Consider the following 23,644-nt stretch of genomic DNA (forward strand, 5'->3'; position numbering starts at 1 on the left):
TGCAAAGCTACATTGTCAAAGGTAAAGTAAAATCTTTAAAGTGTCCATGGTCTTTTTGCGGTCATGCAGACAAAATACAGTCCCGTTTGTGTTTCCTGGAGGTGGAGAATGAATGGGGAAGGAGGGGGGGTTATGTGATCAAGCAGACTTCTCCCGATCATCCAGGCATGCATACTCCTTGTTTTAAAGCCTACCGTTTACACAAAATTACTCTTTGGGTTCCAGTTACCATGTCCAGCCTGTAACAAATCAGGCAGGCAAAACACAGTCCTGTTTTCTGGAGGTGGGGAGTGAACAGAGAAAGGGGAGGGGCATGTGATCAAGCAGTCTTCTCCCGATCATCCAGGCATCTGTGTGCTTTGTTTCAGTCCATGAGAGAACTGCTGTGCTGTGATTATTGGCTTGCTGTGATTGACAAGACAAGGTCCAGGGGGGAAAGTTCATTTTGTTTTCCTTTGCAGCCTCGTCAGGAGGCATAAAGCCACAACGGGGCAGAGGGAAAATGTGGGAAGGGTCTCCTGCATGGAGAGCTGCAAATGCAAGGTTTACCGTCGCATATTTGCAAGTAGGAGGCCACATATATTTTACCTCTCCATGTGGAAACGGAATCTATCTTCATAATAACTGCAGGTTAGATTGGACCATGCTGATTGGCATGGGGTCTCTCTGCCCGAGAGCATCAGAACATTCCAGGCTGGGGTGTGAGTGGAAGAGGCTGCTACCCCACATCAGAGAGGGGTATTTTGTGTGTGGGCGTGTTTTGCAAGCTAAGACTTAATTCACAGTTTTCTTTCTCAAACCAGGGAAATATATACTCACCTTAAGGGAGCTTAAATATAGCACATTCTGTAATGCAGTCTCTGAGAAATTTGGTGACCTTTCCTGGGAAGAAGAACTACTAGCAAGGCTTTACAATGCAGCAAATGGGGAAACCGCTCCACCTGAAAGGTATGCAGCTCTTCTCTTCCCTCCTACTCAAGCTTCATTTAATTTTGCTACTGGCTCTAAACAATAGGTGCTTTTTATCAGCTAAATAGAAGGAAGTAAGACTGCATTACCAGCGTGGTGTAGTGGTTAAGAGCAGCGGCTTCTAATCTGGCAAGCTGGGTTTGATCCCCCATTCCTCCTTCACATGCAGCCAGCTGGGTGACCTTGGGCCAGTCACAGTTCTTTCAGAGTTCTCTCAGCCCCACCGACCTCAGAGGGTGTTTGTTGTGGGGGGAGAAAGGAAAGGAAATTGTAAGCTGCTTTGAGACTCTTAGGCTTTATTTGCTACAAGAATCAGTAAACAACAACTGAGACTCATTCAACAAACATATCCTGCTTCCAACTATTTTGAGTGTTCATCAGTATTATTGGGACACATTTGTACATCTCGTACTCTTAAAAATTCAGGGTGGTATTCCCATTTTATCCCTACAACTGTTCTGAGAGGTAGCTTGGGCTAAGATAGTTTGATCGGTTGGTTGAAAGTCATCTGGCGAGCCCATTTAATAAGTTGGGATCTGAGCCCACAACCCCTCCACACCAAATCTGGCAAACCATTTACTGAAACCAGGGTTCTTTAGGGAATGTTCTGTTAACCTACTTCTGGCTTCTGACCAATTGTGAGCTGCAAAGTGAGTACCACTGGATTAAATAGTAATGAATTTATTTGTGAACACATTATGATGTTACGGAACAATAAGCCTAAGAAGCAACATGCTTTCTTCAAATTATTGTAAACATTATCCTTTCTCTGCTTTCTGCAAGACGTTTACAACTTTTGAATAAAATAATTATTATTGGGGAGGAATGTTGTACAGACTTAAAAGAAAAGATCAAGATGTTCCAGTAAGGCTCTTGACTCACATGTACATTAGCAGTTAAGTGATGGCAAGTTTGAATGCAGCTCATATTCGCGTCAAAATGTGCAGCGTCCCTGATCTGTATGGGCCACATCAACATGAAAAGATGGTGAGAGGCTATAAACACCCTATGGTAGCAACTCCAAGCTGCTGTGCAATTAAAAATGATTATTCACTCTCTGGAGGCTAATTAGATGTAAATCTATTAACTTCAAAACTTCATTAAGTTCAGAATAAAATTATTTGTCTTATTTCAAATGAGTAGTAAGTGCCAGCCTCAGACTGTACGGCTGGTCTTTACATCATGAGTGCTTCTAGTTTGACTAACCTGGTAGACAAGAGGCTGTAATGGAGTGAAAGAAATACGGATGTTCATTCCCTGTTGCGATATATCTCAGGACATGGATTTTCTTCTAGAAGAAATAACTCTGCTTGCATGATGCAATTTTGAAAAGTAGCATATGAACATGTCTACTAGGTACTATATTTGAGACAACATTATCGACACAACTGAAACATGATGGGAATGGAGGGACAAGTTGGGAAGGGCTCCAGAAAATTATTGCAAGTCAATAGGCTTGCAATAATTTGGAATAGGCTGCCTAAGAAGAAGAAGAAGAGTTGGTTCTTATATGCCGCTTTTCCCTACCCGAAGGAGGCTCAAAGCGGCTTACAGTCGCCTTCCCATTCCTCTCCCCACAACAGACACCCTGTGAGGGAGGTGAGGCTGAGAGAGCCCTGATATCACTGCCCGGTCAGAACAGTTTTATCAGTGCTGTGGAGAGCCCAAGGTCACCCAGCTGGTTGCATGTGGGGATCGAACCCAGCATGCCTGATTACAAGTCCGCACTCCTAACCACTACACCAAACTGGCTCTGGTGGTGAGCTCCCCCTCACTAGCAGTCTTCAAGCAAAGGTTGGATATACACTTTTCTTGGATGCTTTAGGATGCTTTGGGCTGATCCTGCATTGAACAGGGGGTTGGACTAGATGGCCTGTATGGCCCCTTCCAACTCTATGATTGCTTATGAAATGAACAATGGTGGTTATGCTTCAAGGAGCCAGTTCACTTTGCTTTGCATATTTCAAGACTGGCTTTTGCACTTCCTGTTCTCCATGTCGGCTTGTCTGCCATAGAATCATGTATATTACAAACAATTCTGTGGCATGCTCTAAGAGGTACAAAGCAGGTCAAGGAGTTTCAGCCAGACTTATGGGCCTCATAGTATCCTGAGAAGTGAACGAAAACCAAGAATATACTTTATCCCTTCCCTGTTGCTGAGCATTGCAAGGGAACATTAGTGGCAGCAAACCTTTAAGGAAACTGACATCCCCCCCCCCCCCCCCCGAGGATCCCTGGAAAGTTTCTCAGCAAAGAGAAGGCTTCTCAGAACATAGTTTGGAAACTGGAAGAGAACACACTGGAACAAAATGTATAGGATAAACCTCTCGGGTTTTGTTGTCTTCAAGCTTCATTTGGGGGTTTTGTTATTTGTCATGACAACTTCACTTTGAGCAGAAGCATCTTCAGAACTTCCCAGGAACACTATTTGGGTATTGCTGGGTGAGGGAGTTGCAGGAAGAAATGGGTAGCATTTACAGGATGACTTGGCTGCTGTTTGTTCCGCGTATTGGCCATATAGATGGAACTGTCCTATATATGGAGTAGTGTTTATAGATGTCTTGTTGTGCACTGCCTGACACCCCGTTTCAGCCTCCCTCATCGGTGCCCCATAGGAATTGCTTAGCCTCTCACTTGATAGTTGTTGCTTTCTGTAGAGGGCAAAGGAGGAGAGCTTATATGCAGGAAGCAGATCCAAGTAGAAGTATCAGTTATTGATTCGGAGCAGTCATTTGAGCGTGGAAAGACAAGGGACATAGAAAGAAAAGTTCTTTGATTTACTCCCTTCTTTCAAAGAAGAAGATAAGAAATTAATATTTCAAAGTCCGGATAAATAAAAAACACAACCCCTCTCTAAAACTGCCCCTGTTACACAGGAGCCTGGGGAGAACATGACAGGTGGCTGAGTCAGCTATACCTCCTGAAGTCCTATAAATCACAGCTTGGTCCTGTCCTCTGCGTTTGATGTGTCAGGCGGGTCTTTGCTAGCCACTACGTAGGAGCCATTGCATTGGAAACAGGTGCTGTTGAACTCCTGTAAATTGCCTGGCTCTTCTTCTACCTGGGCACAACACAGTTTGACTGTGCTTTTTATGATTTGTTTCTTTTTTTGGGAGGGGGGTAGCTTCCCCCCTGACACAGCTTTCACTTATAAATTCTTTTCTGTTTCCTCCCTGTTATTTCCAGGGTGAATGAAGATGAGTACAACAATAAAGATCAGAGCCTGAACAAGAACCCGCTGAATGCAAATGGTAGGAAAAGTCGACTTGATTAGACCAGAGTGTGTTAGTCTGAAGTTATTCAAGATAGCGGTCCTACCTTTCAAATATTATGGGAAATAGGGAGAGAGAAATGTACACAAAGAGGTGACCAGAAGGATGCATGTCAAAAACTGGTTCTTCTACCAGAAGATTATCCCTTGTTGTGTTATGCAAGGATCCATCCAGAGGCAATAATCAGCATGAAGTAATAGCTTTAAGCCCTCCGTTTTCACATATTCCCAAATATTTTCCCTTGAAAGCAGGAAGACAGGGCCATCTTGAATAATAGATTGATTACCTCTGCTTTGAAGTGGCTTCTTCTGCATACGCATTTCAAGTTGAGTATCTTGTTTCCTTTATAAAGAAATATCCTCCTGAACCATCCCATTAAAGTACAGCCCTGTGCCCTTGATAAAAATGTTCTCCTGGGAGGGCTGCATTATGACTGTCATGTGCTTTGCAAACTTTTGCCTTTGTGGGCCTCTCCCACCGTAATATCATAGAATCAGAGTTGAAAGGGGCCATAAGGCCATCTAGTCCAATCCCCTGCTCAATGCAGATCAGCCTAAAACAGCCATGATAAGTCCAGTCACCAGTGAGGGGGAGCTCACCACCTCCTTAGGCAATCGATTCCACTGCTGAACTACTTTGACTGTGAATTCTCCCCCCCCCCCCAATATCTAGCCAGTTCTGCTAACATCAATATTAAAAATTATTTCTATATAAATTCTTTGACAATTTTTGCGGCAAAAATTAATAGATCAGTGTGAAGCCTAAACATTTCGATTTTTTCTGATGTGAGTAAAAGATTAAACATTTTCTTTGGCCCTAAAAAGTTATGTTTTCTTCTTCTGATATTAAAAGAAATTAAAATGTTTTTGTGGGCCTGTAAGAATATTGTGCCTAACAAATAAGTCGGTTCTGCTCCTGGGCAATTCTGTTTTACTGCATCTATAGAATGAAGGTACACAAAACATGTTGACAAATAAATATACAGAAGCCTCTGCTGCTGAGTGGAATGGACTAGGCTTGTATGGGAGAAAGGATTATGCTATGATATTTTTTTAAAAGGGTGTTGCCTATAATAAAAAGGAACATGAAGGTAACTCTGTCTTGATAGCAGTTGCCATTCATAGACATTGTACATGGTTTTGTCCTCTTTTTCCTCCTTTTAAGTAAATTTTACCCAAATGTCATTTTTGTTATAGCCATGTGTCCTAGTGAGGATGTAGAAGACCTTTCACAAGATAACATTGACTGTGAAGTCAGACCACAGGTGGTTGGACCAGAAGCAGAAGAATGTTTGCTGACCAGTCAATGCTATCTCAGTCTGGCTTTTCCAGAAGAAAGCCAACTGCAAGAAGCAATTCCAGTAAAGGCAGAGGAAAATAATTCTACCGACTTTCCTTGCCCATCTGGCCTACTTAATTGTCATCTTGGCTGGAGCAGTGCATTTTATGGATCCGAATGTTTTAGTCTGGAAGTTCACAACTACGTAAGAAAACTTGGAAAGCAAAAAGCAAGTGGAACTCCAAAGATACATGCCAAAAGAATGGTACATATCTAGGTTTTCATTTTTGAAAAAAAAATTCCTTTGCACTTTGAATAGATGTGGTATGTAAAAAAAAAAGAGTATTTAAAAAAAATTATCCAAAACTAGAATAATGCATCTCTGCTCTTCCTGTTCCACCAACCCTTGCAAAATGGGCTCCAAACTGTTGCCAGGACTGTTTTGCTGCATACAGGTGCCTGAGTAGACTTATAGTCTGCATAATATATGAACAATATAGGCACAAGGAATTCATTTGTGGTTGATGCTTAGTCCTGGAGTAATGAACTAAGGTCAGGGACATTATTTACTGTGAAGCAGAACAACCCTAAGTTATTCTATCTGAATGCATATATTGAGAAAGCTTGTTGGGAGGGGGAATCAAGACATTTCGATATTTCAGTGGCTTAGATTGGAGGATTCCTTCTCCATTAGGCTGCTGGTACCAATTTGGGTTTTGTATAGACTTAAAATGAGCCTCACAATTTGAACACTCTTGAGCTTATGAATCTAGGATGCCCTTTATATACAGTTTTCTGCCTGGAGAGGTCAAGTTCTTGCCAAAGGCATTACTGGAGTCATGTCTTGAATTAAATATCTTTTACTTTTGACTTATCTACTAAAATGCAAAGGTTAGTTTGAAAACAACAGAATTAATGCACTTGCCACTTAATGGGGCTTTCAAAGAACAGAACAAAAGCAGCCTTCAGGCATCTTCAGGGAGAGAGCATAGCTTGTCATGTAAGGGGAGGTGACTCTTGCTTTAAAAGATCCAAAGCTTGTGTTAAATTTTAAGATTTTGTTTCCAGAGACAAAATCTTGGTTAGGGTTGACCTTGGGCCATTCACACACTCCTAGCTTGACGTACTTCACAGGATCATTGTGAGGATAAAATGGAGGAAAGGAGACTGTTTAAACTACTTTTAGTTTTCACTGGGGGTGGATTGTGAGCACAAATGAAGTAAATAAATTAGAAATGAGCATGCAGCCCACAAGTAATCTTACATATAATGTTTTCTAATTTGTGCACATACTCTGATATATATGCCATGATAAACCAGAGTTTGTTCTACAAACCCTGCTTAGTCTACCTAACACATATAACAAATTATAGTTTGTTTGTAAATCTCAGTTTGTTGCATGCCTGTGAGCATTATGGCTTCCAAACACAATCCCCAGAATCCCTTACATTGCCAGGCACAGGAAAAAGCTTTTGTTCCTGTGCAGTCCACTTTCTATTGTTGTTGTTGTTGTTGTCAGGCATTCAGTTGAGTCCGACTTCTTTTTCCGCTGATGAATCCTAGCATAATTGCTTTCTCCATTGAGTTGGATCACATGATATGGCCAAAGTAAGTGAGCCAGAATTTCATGATTTTGCCTACCAATGATATATCCACAAAGTATTTTCTTGTTTGTGACTTTTGCTGTCCATGGAACTCAGAGAAGGCTTCTCCAGAGTTCAAATAAATTGATTCTTCTCTTGGTTGATTTCTTTCATTGCCCAACTTTCACAGCCATAAGTGGCTATTGGAAATATGATAGATGTAACTGATCTACATTTGGTAATCAGGCTTATGTCCTTGCTTCTCCAGTGTTATCAAGGCTACTGTCTCTTTATTTTCCTCTTGTCCTCCTCCTCACTGCATACCTAATTTCAAGTCCAGGTGCAGCTTCCATAGCATTCATGAATCAATAATATTGACTTATTTTACAGGGTTGTTATAAAGATTATAACAGACTAGCTTCAATGCCCGTTCCTAAGAACGGGCCTTGAAAGGGCCCCCTCCCCTGGGCCCCAGCCAGGAAGCTTAAGGTGGCTTTGGGCCGCAGCTTGCAGCCAGATCAAGTGGGGCAGGCAGGGGCTGGGCAGCTCTTTAGCAGGGCCGGGACAGAGCTCCTTAGCTGTCAGGCAGCAGGCCGGGAGGCTCTCGTCAGCAGGCCCAGTCTAGCAGGCCAAGAGGCCGTCGTTAGCAAGCCCTCCACCACGACCCTTTGCCCAGGGCCCTCTCCCCTTACCTGCTGCTGGCTCCAGGCACTGAGGCATCTGAGAGCAAAGAGGCTAGAGTCCAGGGACGGAGGATGGGAGCTGCAGGGGCAGGGCCAACCAGGGAAAAGCTGGCTGCACCCTCTGATTGGCCCTATTCTAACTTGGACAGCTAGATACGTCCCACCCCCTAGGCTGTTTCACAAATATATAGAGGAACAACAATGGATAAGGATAATGTTATTTGGCTGTAATAAATGGGAAAGAACTGGATGAGGGAAAGTTTAGGGCAAACATTGCCTCTTCCTCACTCTTTCTTTATCCCTGTATCACTCAGGGCAGTCCAGTCTTAGTAATTCTGGGGCCCTGAGTGAAAGTCCAGGATGGGGTCCCAGAAACATTTTTACTAGTCCATCACTAGTCCCACCAGGGTAAAGGAAGGCCACCAGTGTTGCTAGAAACTGCTGCTTCAGCCCATATAAGGCAACCTTTTTTCTATCCCCCCCTCCTTTGAAGGGACGAGGCTGTGGCCAGTTGCCCACCCTCACAGTGGTCTGTGGCAGCTGTCCCTGTTGCCCATTGGTTGTGACTGCTGCTGACATCATGGCATTCTTTAGACTGTGCCTTGATAGCAAATAGACTCTCTTACAACTCTCATTCTCCCTCCTTTACCATGTTACCTCATTCCCTAAATTTGTTTTCTAGGGTTGAAGGAGGGAAAGTTCCTTTAGAGGCCTTTTATATTTTGTTGCATTGCAAAAAAGTGGTATTAAATTTCGCATGCTGCCCTAAGCTTGCTGGAAGGGAGGGATATAATTATTTTGAATAAATATTATATAGAAAAAGGCATAAGGAATTTATTTAGGTATTATAATTTGTGCAAAGAAACTATCGTAGGATAATCCTTCCCCCAAAGTGAGGGAAAGAAGATTAATCCAACTGGCAAGCAGTCTAATCAGAAGCTGCTGGCATAGCGAAAGGCAACTGGGAAAGCAAGCATTTGTGCTTATGGTTTGGAATGTCAAAAAATAGGAGCATTTATGAATAAGAAACACAGCCATACTTAGAGGTGTTATTCAGCCTCAACCCTGGCTTATGCCTGTGACAGACTTATGGCATCAGACTTGGCTTGTGCCTTTCCTTGCTATTAGTTCAGTCTTAGGAACTCTGATGCATTGAGTGCTGCCAAGGAGATAAAGTTCTAATGCTCGCATCATACTTCCAAAATAAACCTGAACTACTTTTCATTTAATTTTCTATCACAAATGATTTCGAAAAGGATGACAAAGGTCTACATGGGGCATAAACAGCTTGCCAAATGCACTCTGAAATGGGCATATCTGGCCTGTGCTTTGTGCCAGTCAGGGAGGTGAGAAAGATTTTGAGATCCTTGAAAATTCCTAAACTCTTCCTTCTTCCTTCACTGACTTATCCTTAACACGCGCGCGGCACCGCGGGCGCTGCGGACTAAATAATTCGTTAAGCCCTCAGGCGGAGGGCATTGTCCGTGATGAGGAAGGGGCCTAATTGGCCCCTTCCTCTTGACAGACCATCGCCCGGCCGATTCCTAGGCTGCTGAAGGAAGCAACTGCGTGCGGCTCACAGTTGCTTCCTTGAGGGTGGCCTGACGCATCGGGAGGCGCGAAGCACCTCCGATGCGTCAGGCCGCCGGCAAGGGAGCCCCCGGCAGCCGCGCGGCAGCCCGCCCACAAAGGGAACCCCCGGCAGCCGCGCTCCACACGGCTACGGAGGCTCCGTGGTCTAGTGCCCGCTGCAGCGGGCTTGATTACTAGTAAACACATATTAGCCATTGGGGGTTGGGGGGGGGCTGACCAAACCAGGGCAACCATTTAAAAATGATAATAAAAGTAAGACTAAGCAATAGCTGGTATCCTGATAATTTTTCAATTGATCTTTGATCTTTATAGTTCCATTCTTTCTGCTAATAGGGAGGCTCTTAACAAGAAGAGATTTTTTTTGTACCCTGCTTTTTACTACCCAAAAGAGTCTCAGAGCAGGTTGCTATCACCTACCTGTCCTCTCCCCTTTAACAGACACCCTATGAGGTGGGTGAGGCTGGGAGCTCAGAGAGAACTGTTAATGGCCTAGGGTCACCCTGCTGGCTGCCTGTGAAGGAGTGGCAATTAGAGGCCACCGCTGTTAACCGCTACACCAAGCTGGCACTACAAAAAGGGAAAGAGGGAGAAATCAGCAAAATCCCCTTGCCGTTATTTTCGCTGCGATTTAGAAAATCGTTATATCATTGTAGGATTGTTCTCACTCCTTCTTTAATTCTCTCGCCAGGAGCTTGAGCAGCTGATAATGATTGAAATGAGAAATTATAGGAAAAGTGTGACGTTCTACCAGAGACTGTTACATAAAGAGAGAAGAAACAAAGGTATACTTGTAAGTTTATAAACTAAGAGCTGTGCTACAATTGTGCACCTGTCCTGATACCAACACAATGGGTTCTCATTATACTTTTTGAATCTTGAGGTTGTGAAGCAAAAGCCATGTTGCTCAAACTGAGGGGACAGCTAGAAGAAATGAAAGCTAAGATACAGTTTCTTGAACTGGTGAAGACGTATTTACAGGTAAAGTTTTGACGATTTTTTCTTACTATTTGGATTTTTATATCTGCTGTTCCTTCATCAGTGCATACGGAAGAAGGATCTCTGTGTAAGGCACTATAATGTTGGAAGAGTAAAGGAGTCAGTGGAACCCACTTAGAGTTAAACTGCTGTTATCTGCATTTGGGGGTTGTTCTGTAGTATAACGGAATATTATGAATGGGCAAGTGCTATATACTGACAAGTAGGGTATATCCAGAGAACCCATGTTGTTACATGATGTCTCCGTGTCCATATCCATATTAGGAAACGCACCTCATTTTAGCCTTGCTTTGGACAATGATGGTGGTGATGCTTTCCGCACTTGAGTTTTCCTCCCCTCTTTTTCCAGATTGTAGTTCACCATATGTTTTTTACATTGGAGGAAGGAAGCAACCTCCCATAATGCTTTGTCCCCTTCCCCCCCCCAAAAAAAATGGTGCCTGCTTGCACCTTTCTTTTAATTGTCTTCATTCCACATTCCCTCACCTCCCCCATTCCCCTCACAAGAGGCTTTAAAAGAAAAAAGGTTATCGTGTTACAACATTGTGGCATGGGACAGCTGTTAGATCGCATGGGGAGGAGAGGCACCAAGTCCCCATGCTTCCCCTCCCTGATTCGAGCTGCAGTCATCTTGTGCAGTGTGGGCTTAGATCGGGGAGGGGAAGCAGGGGGACCGTGGTGTTTCTCCTCTCAATCCGTGCAGCATCAGGGTGGCAAATGTGGAATTCTCCATGCCCGCTGCCTTAGCCAATCCTCCAGAGACAAAAAAAACCTGTCTTGCTGGTTACAACACCACAATTTAGGGTATTTCTGATCTAAAATGAAACAGGGAAATTCAGGCACTTTTTCAGATCAAAAATGTACATCCCAGAGGGTATACACAAGAAGATTCCAATGTGTAAATGAAGTTGTTTTGGAGATAAGACTGGTTCTCAATTTTCATTACTGAGCAAGCCTCTGAGGTGTGTAAATAATATGCCTATGTATTTTAAATATCTCAGTTTGTGGTGGCTTTTTTTGCATCAGTCTAACTGCCTTGCCTTTTTTTTTTTTTTTGCTGCAGATAATGTATATAGAGAAATGGGGAGTTGAACCCTGTGACCTCTGTACAGTTGTTAACATGGCAAGAAGCAAAACCCTGGATATTAGTTCCTTGGATAACTTATTGCTTTTCTATAATGTAAACAAAACCCAGTTCAATGACCATCAGACTCAGCCAAGGAATCTGCAAGCTGGAATGCCACTTGGCCTAATGGCATATCTGTACTCCAGGTACCAGCTTTTCTACAGCGCTTTCTTCCAAAAGAGATGATACATTTTACCGAACTGTCTTGTGGAAATAGCAATCCTAATTTCAAAGCCATTTCATGGATTCTGTACTGCCTGAAGAAAGGGGATCTGCAAGGGGATCTTTGCACAACAATTCTATTGCGTGAGCCTTTCCCAGTCAGGAGGAAGGCCCATCTTCCATCAATAGCATACTCCTAGATTAATATTGAAAATTTATATTTTCCCCCAGACCTTTACATTTCTAGAAAGAAGTAGTTGTGGCAGACAAATTAAACTTTACTTCCTTCCTATTACTTACGAAAGGAAGGGGACTGAATCCCAGAATAACATACACTGCCTTACCTGCTTTCTCCTTATTTTCTCTGTGTTGAGACATGGAGGTCAGGATGCTTCTTTTCTCCTGTTGACAGTTGGAGCATTAGGGAGATGCCTGGAAATGACTGAATTTGTCCATTTGTTAAGAACTCCCACATAGGTCAGTGTGATCAGCAATCCCAATAGGCTAGGGATTCCCAGGCCATGGGAAGTCCGCCTGGCCTTGACCAGAGCCTGGGCCTGGGCTGGTGGAATGAGCTCCCGGGAGAGCTGAGGGCTCTGCAGGAGCTGGACCTCTTCCTCCAGACCTTTGGTTGGGGCCGGGTGGATCTGGAAAGATCTTGCCCCTCTTCCTGGCATACTGATGGGAGGGGGGTGTTGGGTGGGTGGGTTGGGTAAACAGACCCAGTGGTGGTGGGGGGGTTAATGGTGATGGGTGGGTGTGAAGGATTTTTATGTTATTTTACTGTTTTTACTTGTTAATTGCCGTGAGCCAGCAATGCTGGGAACAGTGGTCAATAAATATAATAAACAAACAAACAAGAAAGAAAGAAAGAAAGCCACATTGGCTTAAAATGGTGACATGGATAATATCTCTTCAGAGTACTCCGAACAGGCATTCTGTTATTTTTTTTCTCCTACATTTAGACTTGCCACATCTTTTTAAAAATACCAGTCTCCTAGCACGAGCAGCACGAAACACACTGTTTACACGGGGAGGAGTACCCAACCTGTGGTTGCAGCAACAGCAGCTGCTGCATCACCTCCTCCGAGCATAAGCAATGTACATTACTGTTTGGACTTAGTGACTCAGTTGACTCAGACAATCCAGTGGTTTTACTGACTGCTTTGGAAAAGCGCTGAAAAAAATCCAAAATTTAAATGTGTGCTTTTTTCCCCCATTTTTTCCCTCAATGACCAGTGAAAATACTGGACTGTCTAGGTCCACCTTTCTCAGCTTTTACACTTGAGAACCCCCTGAAATATTCTTCAGGATTTGAGAAACCCCAGAAATGGAGCAATCATACAGTATATGGTTGGGAAGCATAGTTATGTACATACCCACCTTGGGGCCCTTCCCCTTCCCATCCCCTCCAGGCCCATCAATGGCCATTTTGTGAGGAGGAGCAGGTTGACATGACTATATATGGTCATATAACCCGATAAATGTTTAACAAATTTTAAAAATACATTAAACATTATTTAATACCCACCTATTCAGGAAACCCTTCCAGGGCCATCATGAAAGGGTTTCACAAACCCATCTAGGTTGCTACCAGATATTTGGAAACCTTACCTATATTTATAGGTGAAATGTATACTTTCATAAATAATAGACCTATTTAAGATACAAAACAGCAGATAGAGTAATTCCTTAGCCTTTCAGGGTTTTTCTCTTTCATATTTTTGTTTTGTTTTGTTTGTGGCTGCTTGAAATAAAGTATATTTGAACTTGCAAAATGCAAAAAAAATTGTACTTTACAGAAATGCATTTTTAGAAGGCTATGTGCAGCAGTTCCTGTTCACATTCCGTTATTTCTGTTCGCAAGAAGAATTTCTGCAATTTCTTCTTGATAGAATCAGGCTCACCTTACCCAGGTAAGTGTCAAAATGCTATTTAATGTTGCTACATTGCCATAGAGTAGCAGAAGCATCAACAGAATTGGTGCCATTTCTCTGTCCCTAGCATTTCTGTATGAATTTATTTTTAAATAAAAACCATTCAGTTACATTCAGTGTAGGTAGGATTTATTAAGTTGCTTATCAAATACAATTGAATCTTTAAGAAAATAAGAGACTTTCCCCCTCCTTGGTTGATCTTTCCCTTTCAACTAATGAAGTACTTTCTAACTTCAGTTGTTGTTTTTTCCCTATTAAGATTTAACAAAAGAAGTATGTTTATTGTTTGAGTTCTTCAAGTGATAAGTTTATGACAGATACTCTTTTCAAATACTTGAGCATAATTATATAATATGGTAAAAGTAAATGTCAGTTTACTCACATGTTTTCTATTATTTTTAGTTCAAACCTGGAATCGTCACTTCTCAGCAAAATATACCATCGCAGTTTCTCCATCCTGCAGACTTGGATTGAAATTTGTTATGGTGTCGACTTTGCAATAAACCCTGACTTGATGGGTATTCTGAAAACCTTTATCAATTCAAAGGTAACTCACTCTTTTGATAGAAAGTTTGACAAGTGACCTCTAAATCATATTGTTATGATGTGCATGAGCAACATCAGCATTAGAATTGTTCCATTTAACATATAATAAATATAATTTATGATTCTATAAGGAGGAAAATACCCACATGTCATAGAGCTGCATTTATGTTGTTTGCTAAAGAACTCAGTTAAAGCAAGTTTTATTCTGGCAAAAACATTACATTTACATCCTGAAGCATAAATCCCTAGAATCAAGAAACCATGTGCTCTTTGCAGGTGGTTCCATTCAACAGCTATGGAACATGGTTGCTGTCATTGCTTCAAGACATTGCTAGCAGGAAATGGAATAATGTTTCTCAGTGCCACAGGTTGGAAGTATGGGAGGAAACGGAGGATACAAAATCTTTTCTTTCCCTGTGCAAAAAGGTCTCAAAAGATGTTTCACAAAAGGTATGTGGTTTCATAATCATGCTTTGTGTAGTACACAAAGTAGTACACTCTCCTGTTCTATGTCAACAGAGGACATCTTTATCTAGAAACAGTGCTTTGCCGAATCCACCAAGTGAGTTTTGTGCATGAATTATATATTTATTCAGTAGCATACAGACCTGATTTATAATGATCTTTGGAGTTATACTTTTTCAGTTCAAGTTGCTTCATGGATTTTTTTTGGGGGGGGGAATCTTATGAAAAGTCAGTGTGTTACAATTTAATAAAATCCTTACATGATTATTTTTGGAAAAAATTATGTTTAGGACTCTTATACAACCTGCATAGTCTTAAAAAGAGATTTTCTACTTACATTTTTATGTGTTAGTAAAATATAGACCAGTGAAGAAGACCCCCTGGACTGAAATATTTTTAGTCCTGTAGTTATTATATTTGTGTAACTGTTACTGAAATTTAGTCGTTATTGTATGTGCAACTTGCTTCTATATACTATATTCTGAGCTTATATTTGCATTCTGCTCAACCTTTTAGGTTCCTGACTTGAGTTTCAGGTTGGGTTTTTAATCCCCACCTGTTGCAGTCTTTCGACTATATTGTTGGATACAGACTACTTAAACTCGTGGAGGAAAAAATCAACAGTTAATTTCTTCACTAGGCTTGTGTTCACAATACATTTATATACTGTTATTTAATGCTGGGAAGCAAAATGTAAGCCATTGGTTGAACTTGTGGGTTTCTGTCATACATATGTAAATTATTAAATTCATATCTAGTTTGGCCCACATTCCCAAGTAGCTAACAAAATAACTTAAAATATTTTAAACAATCAAATATCAGCTTAAAGGATTAGCTTAAATAAAGCCGAATTAAACTACTCCAAATCCAGAACAAAACTGGAGTCCAGCAAAGTTTTATTCTAGGTGTGAACTTTCATGTGCATGCACACTTCCTCAGACACGAAAGCTGACACCATGAATAAAACTCTTAAAGGTGCCCCATTGGACTCCAAATTTGTTTTGCTACTTCAGAATAACATGCCTGCACACCTGAATCACTCCAAATCCAATTTAACTCAACAAAATATAATGAACTTAAACTCAGTAATAAAAGCTACATATTTTGGTTAGTAATGTTTGCTCAAAGTATTTTATTGGCAATTTTTGATGGGCCCATTAGGTTGGTTCCCATGAATCTGTTCCACCATTATTGGAACTTTCTTCTGAAACCTTCCACTAGTTAAAAGAGGCATTTGCTTTACACTGGAAGAAGGTTATCCCACTAGTGAAAAGGATTCATAGTATAAACATCACTTTATCCAATTCACACCTTCACACATTTTTCCAGTGTTTATTGAACATTACATTAGTAGATTTCATCAAGTAATATAGGAGCAATGAAACAGTAATTAGAATGCACAATTACATAGGCACAGAATAACAAAAGGTATCCCAAATTCTGAAGAAAAATGGTTTACACTTACACATAAAGAGAGAATTTCTAATCTGAATTGTTATTTGGTATTTTAAAGTCTATTGAACAGACTAGTATAAAATTGCATTTTTCTCTAGTGACATTTTTTAGTTAACATTGTTAGCCTTTTAAAAGGAAATACACTCTGTGGTCTGCTGTTTATTAGATTATTTTAAATCCTGCTGAAGTCATAAAACCGTCGACAGTAAAGAAAGAAAATGAAAATGCTGCCCAAAGTTGATTGTGTTAGAAAGTGGTTTTTCTGATAAAGTATAAGAGTAGATAGCAATGAAGCAGGCTACTGAGAAAAGAAATGCAATAGTTCTCTAGCATTGCTCAAGAAGATGACTAATGTGACAATGCTGTATACATGAAAGGAGAGAAACCCTTATGACATTCCAACTGGTGACAATACCAGTGTGAGATCTCTGAGAGGGTGTCTAGATTGCATTCTGGGAAAAAGGAGATTGACAATGATGTTTTTAGCATCTCAGACATATCTGAGATGTATAAGTTATCTCGTAGACAAACACAACTCTGGGGAATGTTTCAGAGTTGTGATATACAGCTCTTATTCCTGAAATGGCTGTGCCAGTTACTCAAAAGAATAAGGAATGTAACAACTCTTTCTCCTGCTCCTGTAATATCAAGGCTTTGCCTTGTTATATGAAAGAAGCTACAAAGAATGTGAACTAAGGTCTCCATCTCTGAATCCTTTACCAGGCCTGCTGTATAAGCTGAATGTGTATATTGAATGCCGGGAAATCAGGACAAAGTAGGTATTCTGTTGATGCTCTGACCACCATTCTGCCTAATAATGAGCACTGCAGACTATCCCAGTGATCAATCAGTTAAAATCAGGAAGCTTCACTAGAGGTGCTGCTGACCAGGGTGGGTTATGCATGGCAGGAAACTTCACAAAAAGTCTACCCCAAAGGGTGGTGTTTTTATTTCTGCACGTGGAGTTGGTTTCACCATGGAAAAGCTGTTGAATTATTGATTATGCACAGCATTCCTCCTCAGAGCAGCCACTGCATCTTTTCACAGCAGTATTTAAAACTAGCTTAAAAAAGACAATGGTCATGAATAGGAGACTAGTGCTAGAGACTGCTGCTAGAATAGGAGACTAGTACAAATGAACAAGGGCATTTTTTTTATCCCAATAGGAGCCTTGCAGAAATGAGTTGTGTTTATTTTGCCAAAATACCTTGCTATCCAAAAGCATTTTCATATAAGGCAAAATATTAACGTGAAAATCCAAGTGTCTTACAATGTTATCACTTAGGTTGATAGTACACATATCAAACTCCTCTGAACCTGGAACGATTAGGCCCCCATCTCACTCCACTGTGTACATAGAGATAGTGTTAATCTTTTGACAAAAGCTTGCAATGAGTCTCAACTAGATAAAAAAAGAACAGAGGTTAAAAATATAAAACATTGCAGTAAGAAAAGTAAGATATTTTATGGAAAGAATCAACTGGTAAGAACTGATTTTTAAACAGTGTTCAGTCTTGTTCAAACACATTTATATACACTAGCACACATTGTTACCTTGTACAGAGTCAAAGTCAAATTTTATTTACGGTCATTCGGACAGAAGTTTAAATACACAATTAAAATATCGGATAAATCTGAAAGAGAAATATTTGAGTACAGAAGGGGTGTTTAAGATCATAAATATAAAACATGTCATGATTAAAACTCATCATTGAAACAGCAATGGCTAAATATCATCATGTTATTCAGTAAAGTAGAAGCCGCACAAGTGGCAGCCGCACAAAATTTAGCAGTGCATAGAGTTGTTTGTCAGTTTTCATCATTAAGAAGTTTCTTAACTTTATCCTTTGAAGGGAAACTTTGATATTGGTCTAAAATTGGCTGCATTAAGTTGCATTATAGATGGAACAGCATAGCAAAACATGTTTGTTTATTTCTAACTGGCCACAAGCACAGGGACAGAATCTCAGTGAAAAGGCGATTTTTATGTAGTGGCCTTCCAGGTCAGCTGTGGGCAGCACTGAGCATCTAGCCTGAACAAATACCCTTCTCTGTTTATTGATTTCTATAAAGTAGTCAGGTACGGATTGTACAGAGTCAACCTAGTGGTCTACCAGGGTCAGTATTTTCTACTCTGACTGGCAGCTGCTCTCCATAGACAGAGCTCTACATGATTCCTTCTTTTAACTTTTTGCATGCAAAGGAGATGCTCTGCCACTGAGACATTGTTCTTCCCTTGTGTTCTTAAATGAATTAGCTATGCTAGATTGTTTTGCAATACTGAGAATAAGTTGAACCTATTGGACGAAGCCTATATCAGTTTAGCACATGTAAGACGGAATTCAGTTTTAATTGAATAAAGTTACAGGTGGCTTTTATTTGTCTCCTACAGACCTTCAACTGGAAACTCTCACAAGGAAATGAGACTGTTGTACCTTATCAGGAGACCAGACAACATAGCATCGTTTCAGGGTTACCAAAGCCATGTTATGCAAATTTAACAGAAAAAATTTCAGGCATTTATACTAGAACTGACCGAGACTTGCATTTCTTAATGGAGTATTCTGCCCAACAACTTTGCTGCCAGCTGACTCTCTTAGAACAGGTGAAAATTGGTTCCTCTTTATTAATTGAAATCCATAGATTTAAAATCACTTATTATCTGGGTAGCCATGTTCTTAGCACAGTCTAACCACAGCCAATAATGATGATGGCAACACAATCCAATCTTATAACCTCACCCTGCCCCCTCCATGCCTGTTAAACAGCAACACACCACTGTCCTTGGGGAGGTAGTCCATGCCCAGATGTCCAGGATATGGGCTTCTACATAGAGGGATGCGATCTTCCTGAGCCTGGCCTCAACCAAATGCCATTTTACAGGCCCCACGGAACTATGTAATCCCCATCAGGCTCTCAGCTCTTCTGGGAGCTTATTCCACCAGATCAGGTCCAGGACCAAAAAGGCCCTGGCCCTCATCAAGGCCAGGCTATCTCCCGGGGAACAGGGATGACCAACAGATTCAAACCTGCAGAGCGAAGATCCCTGCAGGGAGGGGGGCATAAGGAGATAAGCGGTCCATCAGATATGCAGGATGGCCTTGAAGATAAGAACCAAAACCTTGAATCTGATCCAGAAGCTAATTGGTAGCCAATGCAGCTGCCTCAGCACAGGCTGGATATGGGCTCTCCAGGATTACTTGAGAGGACCCTAGCAGATGCATTTTGCACCAACTGCTATTTCTGGGTCGGAGACAAGGGAAGGCCCACGTAGAGTTGAGTTATAGAAGTCCAGTCTGGAAGTGACTGTTGCATGGATCACTGTAGCCATGTTTTCTGAGGACAGATAGGGCACTAGTAGCCTAGCATGGTGGTGGAAAACGCCACTTGAGCTACCTTCATGACCTGTGCCCAAAACTCCATACCAGCTGTGCCAGAGGGTACATATAGATGTTAAACAGCATGGGGGAGAGAATATTCTCCTGTGGCACCCCACAAGGGAGCACAAAAGACATCTCTTCCCCCACTGTCACCCTCTGTGTCTAGTTCTGGAGAAAGGGTATCAGCCACTGTAAGGCTGTCCCATGATGGTCAGCCATGTCAAACGCAGCTAACAGGTCAAAAAGCATGAGGATAGCTGAACCGCCACAATCCAGCTGGTGCCGGAGATTATCCATCAAGGCAACCAGTGTGGTTTCCACCCTGTGGCCAGGATGGAAGCCCGACTAGTATGGATCAAGGGCTGAAGTTTCCTCGAAGAATACCAGGAGCTTTTCCACAGTGGCCCTTTCAACCACCTTACCCAGAAATGCAAGATGCGAGACAGGGCAGAAGCTGGGGGGATCGTGCAGACCCAGCAATGTTTTTTTTTTCAGGAAGGGCTGAACCACTGCTTACCTCAGTCCTTCAGGGACTCTCCCAAAGTCAAGGAGAGCTTGACAATATCCCTCTAATGGCTTTCTATCCGTTGGTCACCCAATTTAAGCAGCCACAACGAACAATGATCCAGGTGGCAAGTGGTCACCCTCTCTGACCCCAGCAACTTGTCCACTTTGGTTAATGAGAGCCATCTGAAGCCATCAAACTTCACCTCTTGTGATGGCCACAGAGCTTCCAGTTCGTGTTCTGTATCAATCGTGGCAGGAAGATCACTGTGGGGCACAAGATTTTATCCATGAAAAAGCTTGCTAATGCCTCACAGCTGAAGTCCAATTTACTATTATTTTGGCACACCTCCTTGAGGGTGGTAAGAGTCTGAACTGCCCTAAATAATTGTACTAGGCTCTCATCCAGCTTGCAGATGCAGTTTCAGTGGCAAAAAATTCACCTTCAACGACATCTCATATGCCTTTATAAGCATGCAATTGGATGTTCTTGCAGCTTTGTCATGAGATTTCCTCCACACTTGCTCTAGCAGTCTTACTTCCCTCTTCCTCTCACGGAGCTCGTGGGTATACCAGTGAGCCTGCTCTTGAGGCAAGGGCGAAGAGGGCACCAAGGAGTGATGTCGTCAATAGTGGCCATTAGATGGGACTGCCAATGCTCCACCAAGGCTGCCAACAGGTCACCGGTCCCACAGAGCATTCAAGAATCTCTTGGGTACCATAAGTCTCTGTGGGTGGGCTAAAATATGTCCATCGCCCAAACAGGGAAGGTGTGGTACCCTCAACTGGGCCTTCAGGGTCTGACACCATGGGATGACATGACTCTTTCAATGATCTGCATGTCCTTTAGAGCAGTGGTCCCCAACCTTTATGAGGCTGGGGACCGGCAGGGCATCAGACCGCGCCCGCGCGGGCCACGCCCACGCATCGGGCCGCACCCGCGGTTCGGGCCGCGCCCACATGCCACGCCCGCGGATCGGGCTGCACCTGCAGGCCGCGCCCGCAGGCCACGCCCGCAAATCGGGCTCCACCCGCGGGCCGCACCTGTGGATCGGTTCGCACCTGCTCTGATTCCCTCTCCCCGCCCTCCCGCAGTAAGAAGCTTCCCGGGCCGCAAGCTTGCGGCCTGGGAAGTTTTTTACTGCGGAGGGGGCGGGGAGAGGGAGCCGCGGCCCGGCGCCATGGCCTTTGCGGCCCGCAGGTTGGGGACCACTGCTTTAGAGCCCTTCTGGTGAACTGGGATATAAATGTGTTCACACAGAGGCAAAGATGTGCTGGTTGCTGGGCTAAGAGGTCCTAAAGACCTGAATAGAAAAAGGGTGCAATTCTAAACATACTTACCCGGGAATAAGAACCACTGAACATAGTGGGGCCTCCTTCTGAGTAGATTATAGAAAGGTAAAGCAAGTTCTAAAAGATACAATTATGCTTCAACTGTGTCTTCACCATCCATGCATCCTATTCTGCTTGAAAGTTAATAGATTTTTTAACTGAGATAGATTTTTAATCATTTTATATTTTAAAGTGTATTCATTGTATTTTAGTACAGTTTTATCAGGCGTATTTTCTATGTTGGTACCCACCTTGGGTCCCATTCAGGAGAGAGTTAGGATATATACATTTGATAACCGGTTTTGTCTGTTTTAGGAATTGTTCTATAAATGCCATCCAGTGCATTTTCTAAATTCAAGAATGCTTGGGGTCAAGGACAAAACTACGCCTCAACAAAAGTAAGTTTGCTGCTTTGCCTGGCCTCATGGTATATTGATACAGTACAATTTTTGTCTTTGCATTGATTGAAATACGAAAGATGGCTAGAAAAAAATGAACTTAGTATTAAAGATGCTACTGAAGAAAATATAGCAACTGACCTAAAAATAAACACACAACTAATATTTGGAACTGGACATGCCCAAAATATTTTTCCTGAAAAAAGATTTTGAAGAAAGTTGAAAACCATAGTGGCATTGTTATATAATACAGAATTGTTCATTGATCAAATATTATTCAGAGGCTTATAGTAGTAGAGTTGGGGGTGAAAAGTTCTGATCCACCCATTTACCATTTTCCTTGAGGCAAGTGGTGCATTTCAAACACTTCCCATTGTTCCTGTCCTTATAGGATTGAAACATGTCACTCAGCCTTCACAATGCACTTGAATGCAGATTCTTTACCCTGTGCAGTCCTCTTGTACTTCCACCAGTTCATACTAGCAACAGCAGACATTGTGTTGTAGCCTGTATGGCAAGAATCTTGTGAGAAACCCACAAAAAGTGGACTTCATGTCCCCATCTCTTGTTATCTTTTTCATTTTCCATATTTTTCTGTTTAGTGTGTAAAGTTCAAACCAAAAGCCTGGTGTATCATGAACCTTGGGGTGTCAGCAAAATCACTGTTGAATTCCCCTTTTTGAGTTAATTGAAAGTGTCTAAACAGAATAACTGTTTATACTGCAATCTTATGTGACATTGAAATCAATGTGCTTAAACTGAAGTGACAAGATAAGAGTGTACTGTTGATCATAACTTCCTAGGCAAGTTATGCCTTGAAGATAAATATATTTTGCCATGCGGTACAACCAGATCAAATGCCATTTTCTTGGACTGCAATGGAGACTTGCCAAGACTGGCAGCGATAGAAAGTAATATGCAACTTTGCCTTTAGCCTTGCCATGTTCAGTAGTATAAAATGGATGGAGAAGAGGCATGGCTGAGCTTATGGGAGAAATCATGATAAATTTCCAGAATCTCCCATTCAGATATAAATGAGGAGGAGAAATTTGGTGTGTTTGTCCCATGGTAGAGTAGTTGATGAGTGGAATCCTATGATGTTTGGCAGAGGGTAAGATGGAGGAATGAAAGAATAGCTTAGTAATTTTCTTACCATTTTAGATGTAGGTAGAGGGAGGAACTAATTTGATCACATCTGATTTCAAAATACTGATTAGTATTTGGATGAGAGTCCACCTGTGAATACCAGGGTCATTACATACAGGCACACTGCATCTCAAAGTCCCTTGCCTTTAAAACTCTATAGGGTTTTCATAAGTTGGCCATGACTGGATGGCAGATTGAGAGAGAGAGAACTGAAAGAAGAAAGGGAAGAATACCAGGATTTAGAGAAACAGCAGCTGATTTTGATACACTTAGTTTTTACCCTGCCTGACCTAACAGTATGTTATTAATCAGAGACGTTAAGGTAATTTATTAAGGGTTTTGGAGGTCAGAAGCTTGACAAAATTCTCAGACTTCTGGCACTCATTCATTTATATGCAAACTTGTGATGGTTTTGGTTTAATATTCTAGTGTTCCCTTCTTTTCAAGTCACCTGATCCTAAGCTGTCAATCCAGTTGGGCCCATGTTTGTGGCCAATGAAAGGCACTAGAGAATGTTGATGTTCTTCATATTCACCTTCCTCTAGCAGTACCTTTTGATCATCATCAAATTTATTTGCTCTTTATTCCACCTTTCTCATGGAGACTCAAGATGATGATGCTGGGTGCAGAATCTGCATGATTTTTTTTAAATGTCTGGGCTTTTTGCCCTCCATAAACCAACATCTTTAGGCATACTCTTTCCAGGGATCAGCAGGTACTTTGAGAGGAGAAGAAATACGTCTGCAGTCATTTTCTATTGGTATTCGAATACAGTCCTATAATTTTCCTTTCAAATAGGTGGGCCTCTGCTTGTATGTT

General features: G+C 41.9%; 1 protein-coding gene across 9 annotated transcripts in view; it reads left to right on the forward strand.

Moving 5' to 3' along the window:
• Positions 1-23,644, forward strand: part of KNDC1 (kinase non-catalytic C-lobe domain containing 1) — an 83,176-nt gene that overhangs the window by 49,044 nt on the left and 10,488 nt on the right. For all 9 annotated transcript variants that reach the window (XR_013233662.1, XR_013233663.1, XR_013233664.1 and 6 more), the window contains 11 exons: positions 804-948; positions 4,156-4,220; positions 5,438-5,784; positions 10,067-10,160; positions 10,259-10,356; positions 11,438-11,646; positions 13,465-13,578; positions 14,002-14,146; positions 14,422-14,595; positions 18,458-18,670; positions 21,597-21,679. Coding sequence is in view for 6 of the 9 variants with exons in the window: in XM_077350199.1 (XP_077206314.1) it covers positions 804-948; positions 4,156-4,220; positions 5,438-5,784; positions 10,067-10,160; positions 10,259-10,356; positions 11,438-11,646; positions 13,465-13,578; positions 14,002-14,146; positions 14,422-14,595; positions 18,458-18,670; positions 21,597-21,679 (1,687 nt within the window). In the remaining 3 variants the exon portion in view is untranslated. The remainder of the gene's footprint in view (positions 1-803; positions 949-4,155; positions 4,221-5,437; positions 5,785-10,066; positions 10,161-10,258; positions 10,357-11,437; positions 11,647-13,464; positions 13,579-14,001; positions 14,147-14,421; positions 14,596-18,457; positions 18,671-21,596; positions 21,680-23,644) is intronic.

This window comes from Paroedura picta, chromosome 8 (assembly GCF_049243985.1).
Source record: "Paroedura picta isolate Pp20150507F chromosome 8, Ppicta_v3.0, whole genome shotgun sequence".
Lineage (NCBI taxonomy): Eukaryota > Metazoa > Chordata > Lepidosauria > Squamata > Gekkonidae > Paroedura > Paroedura picta.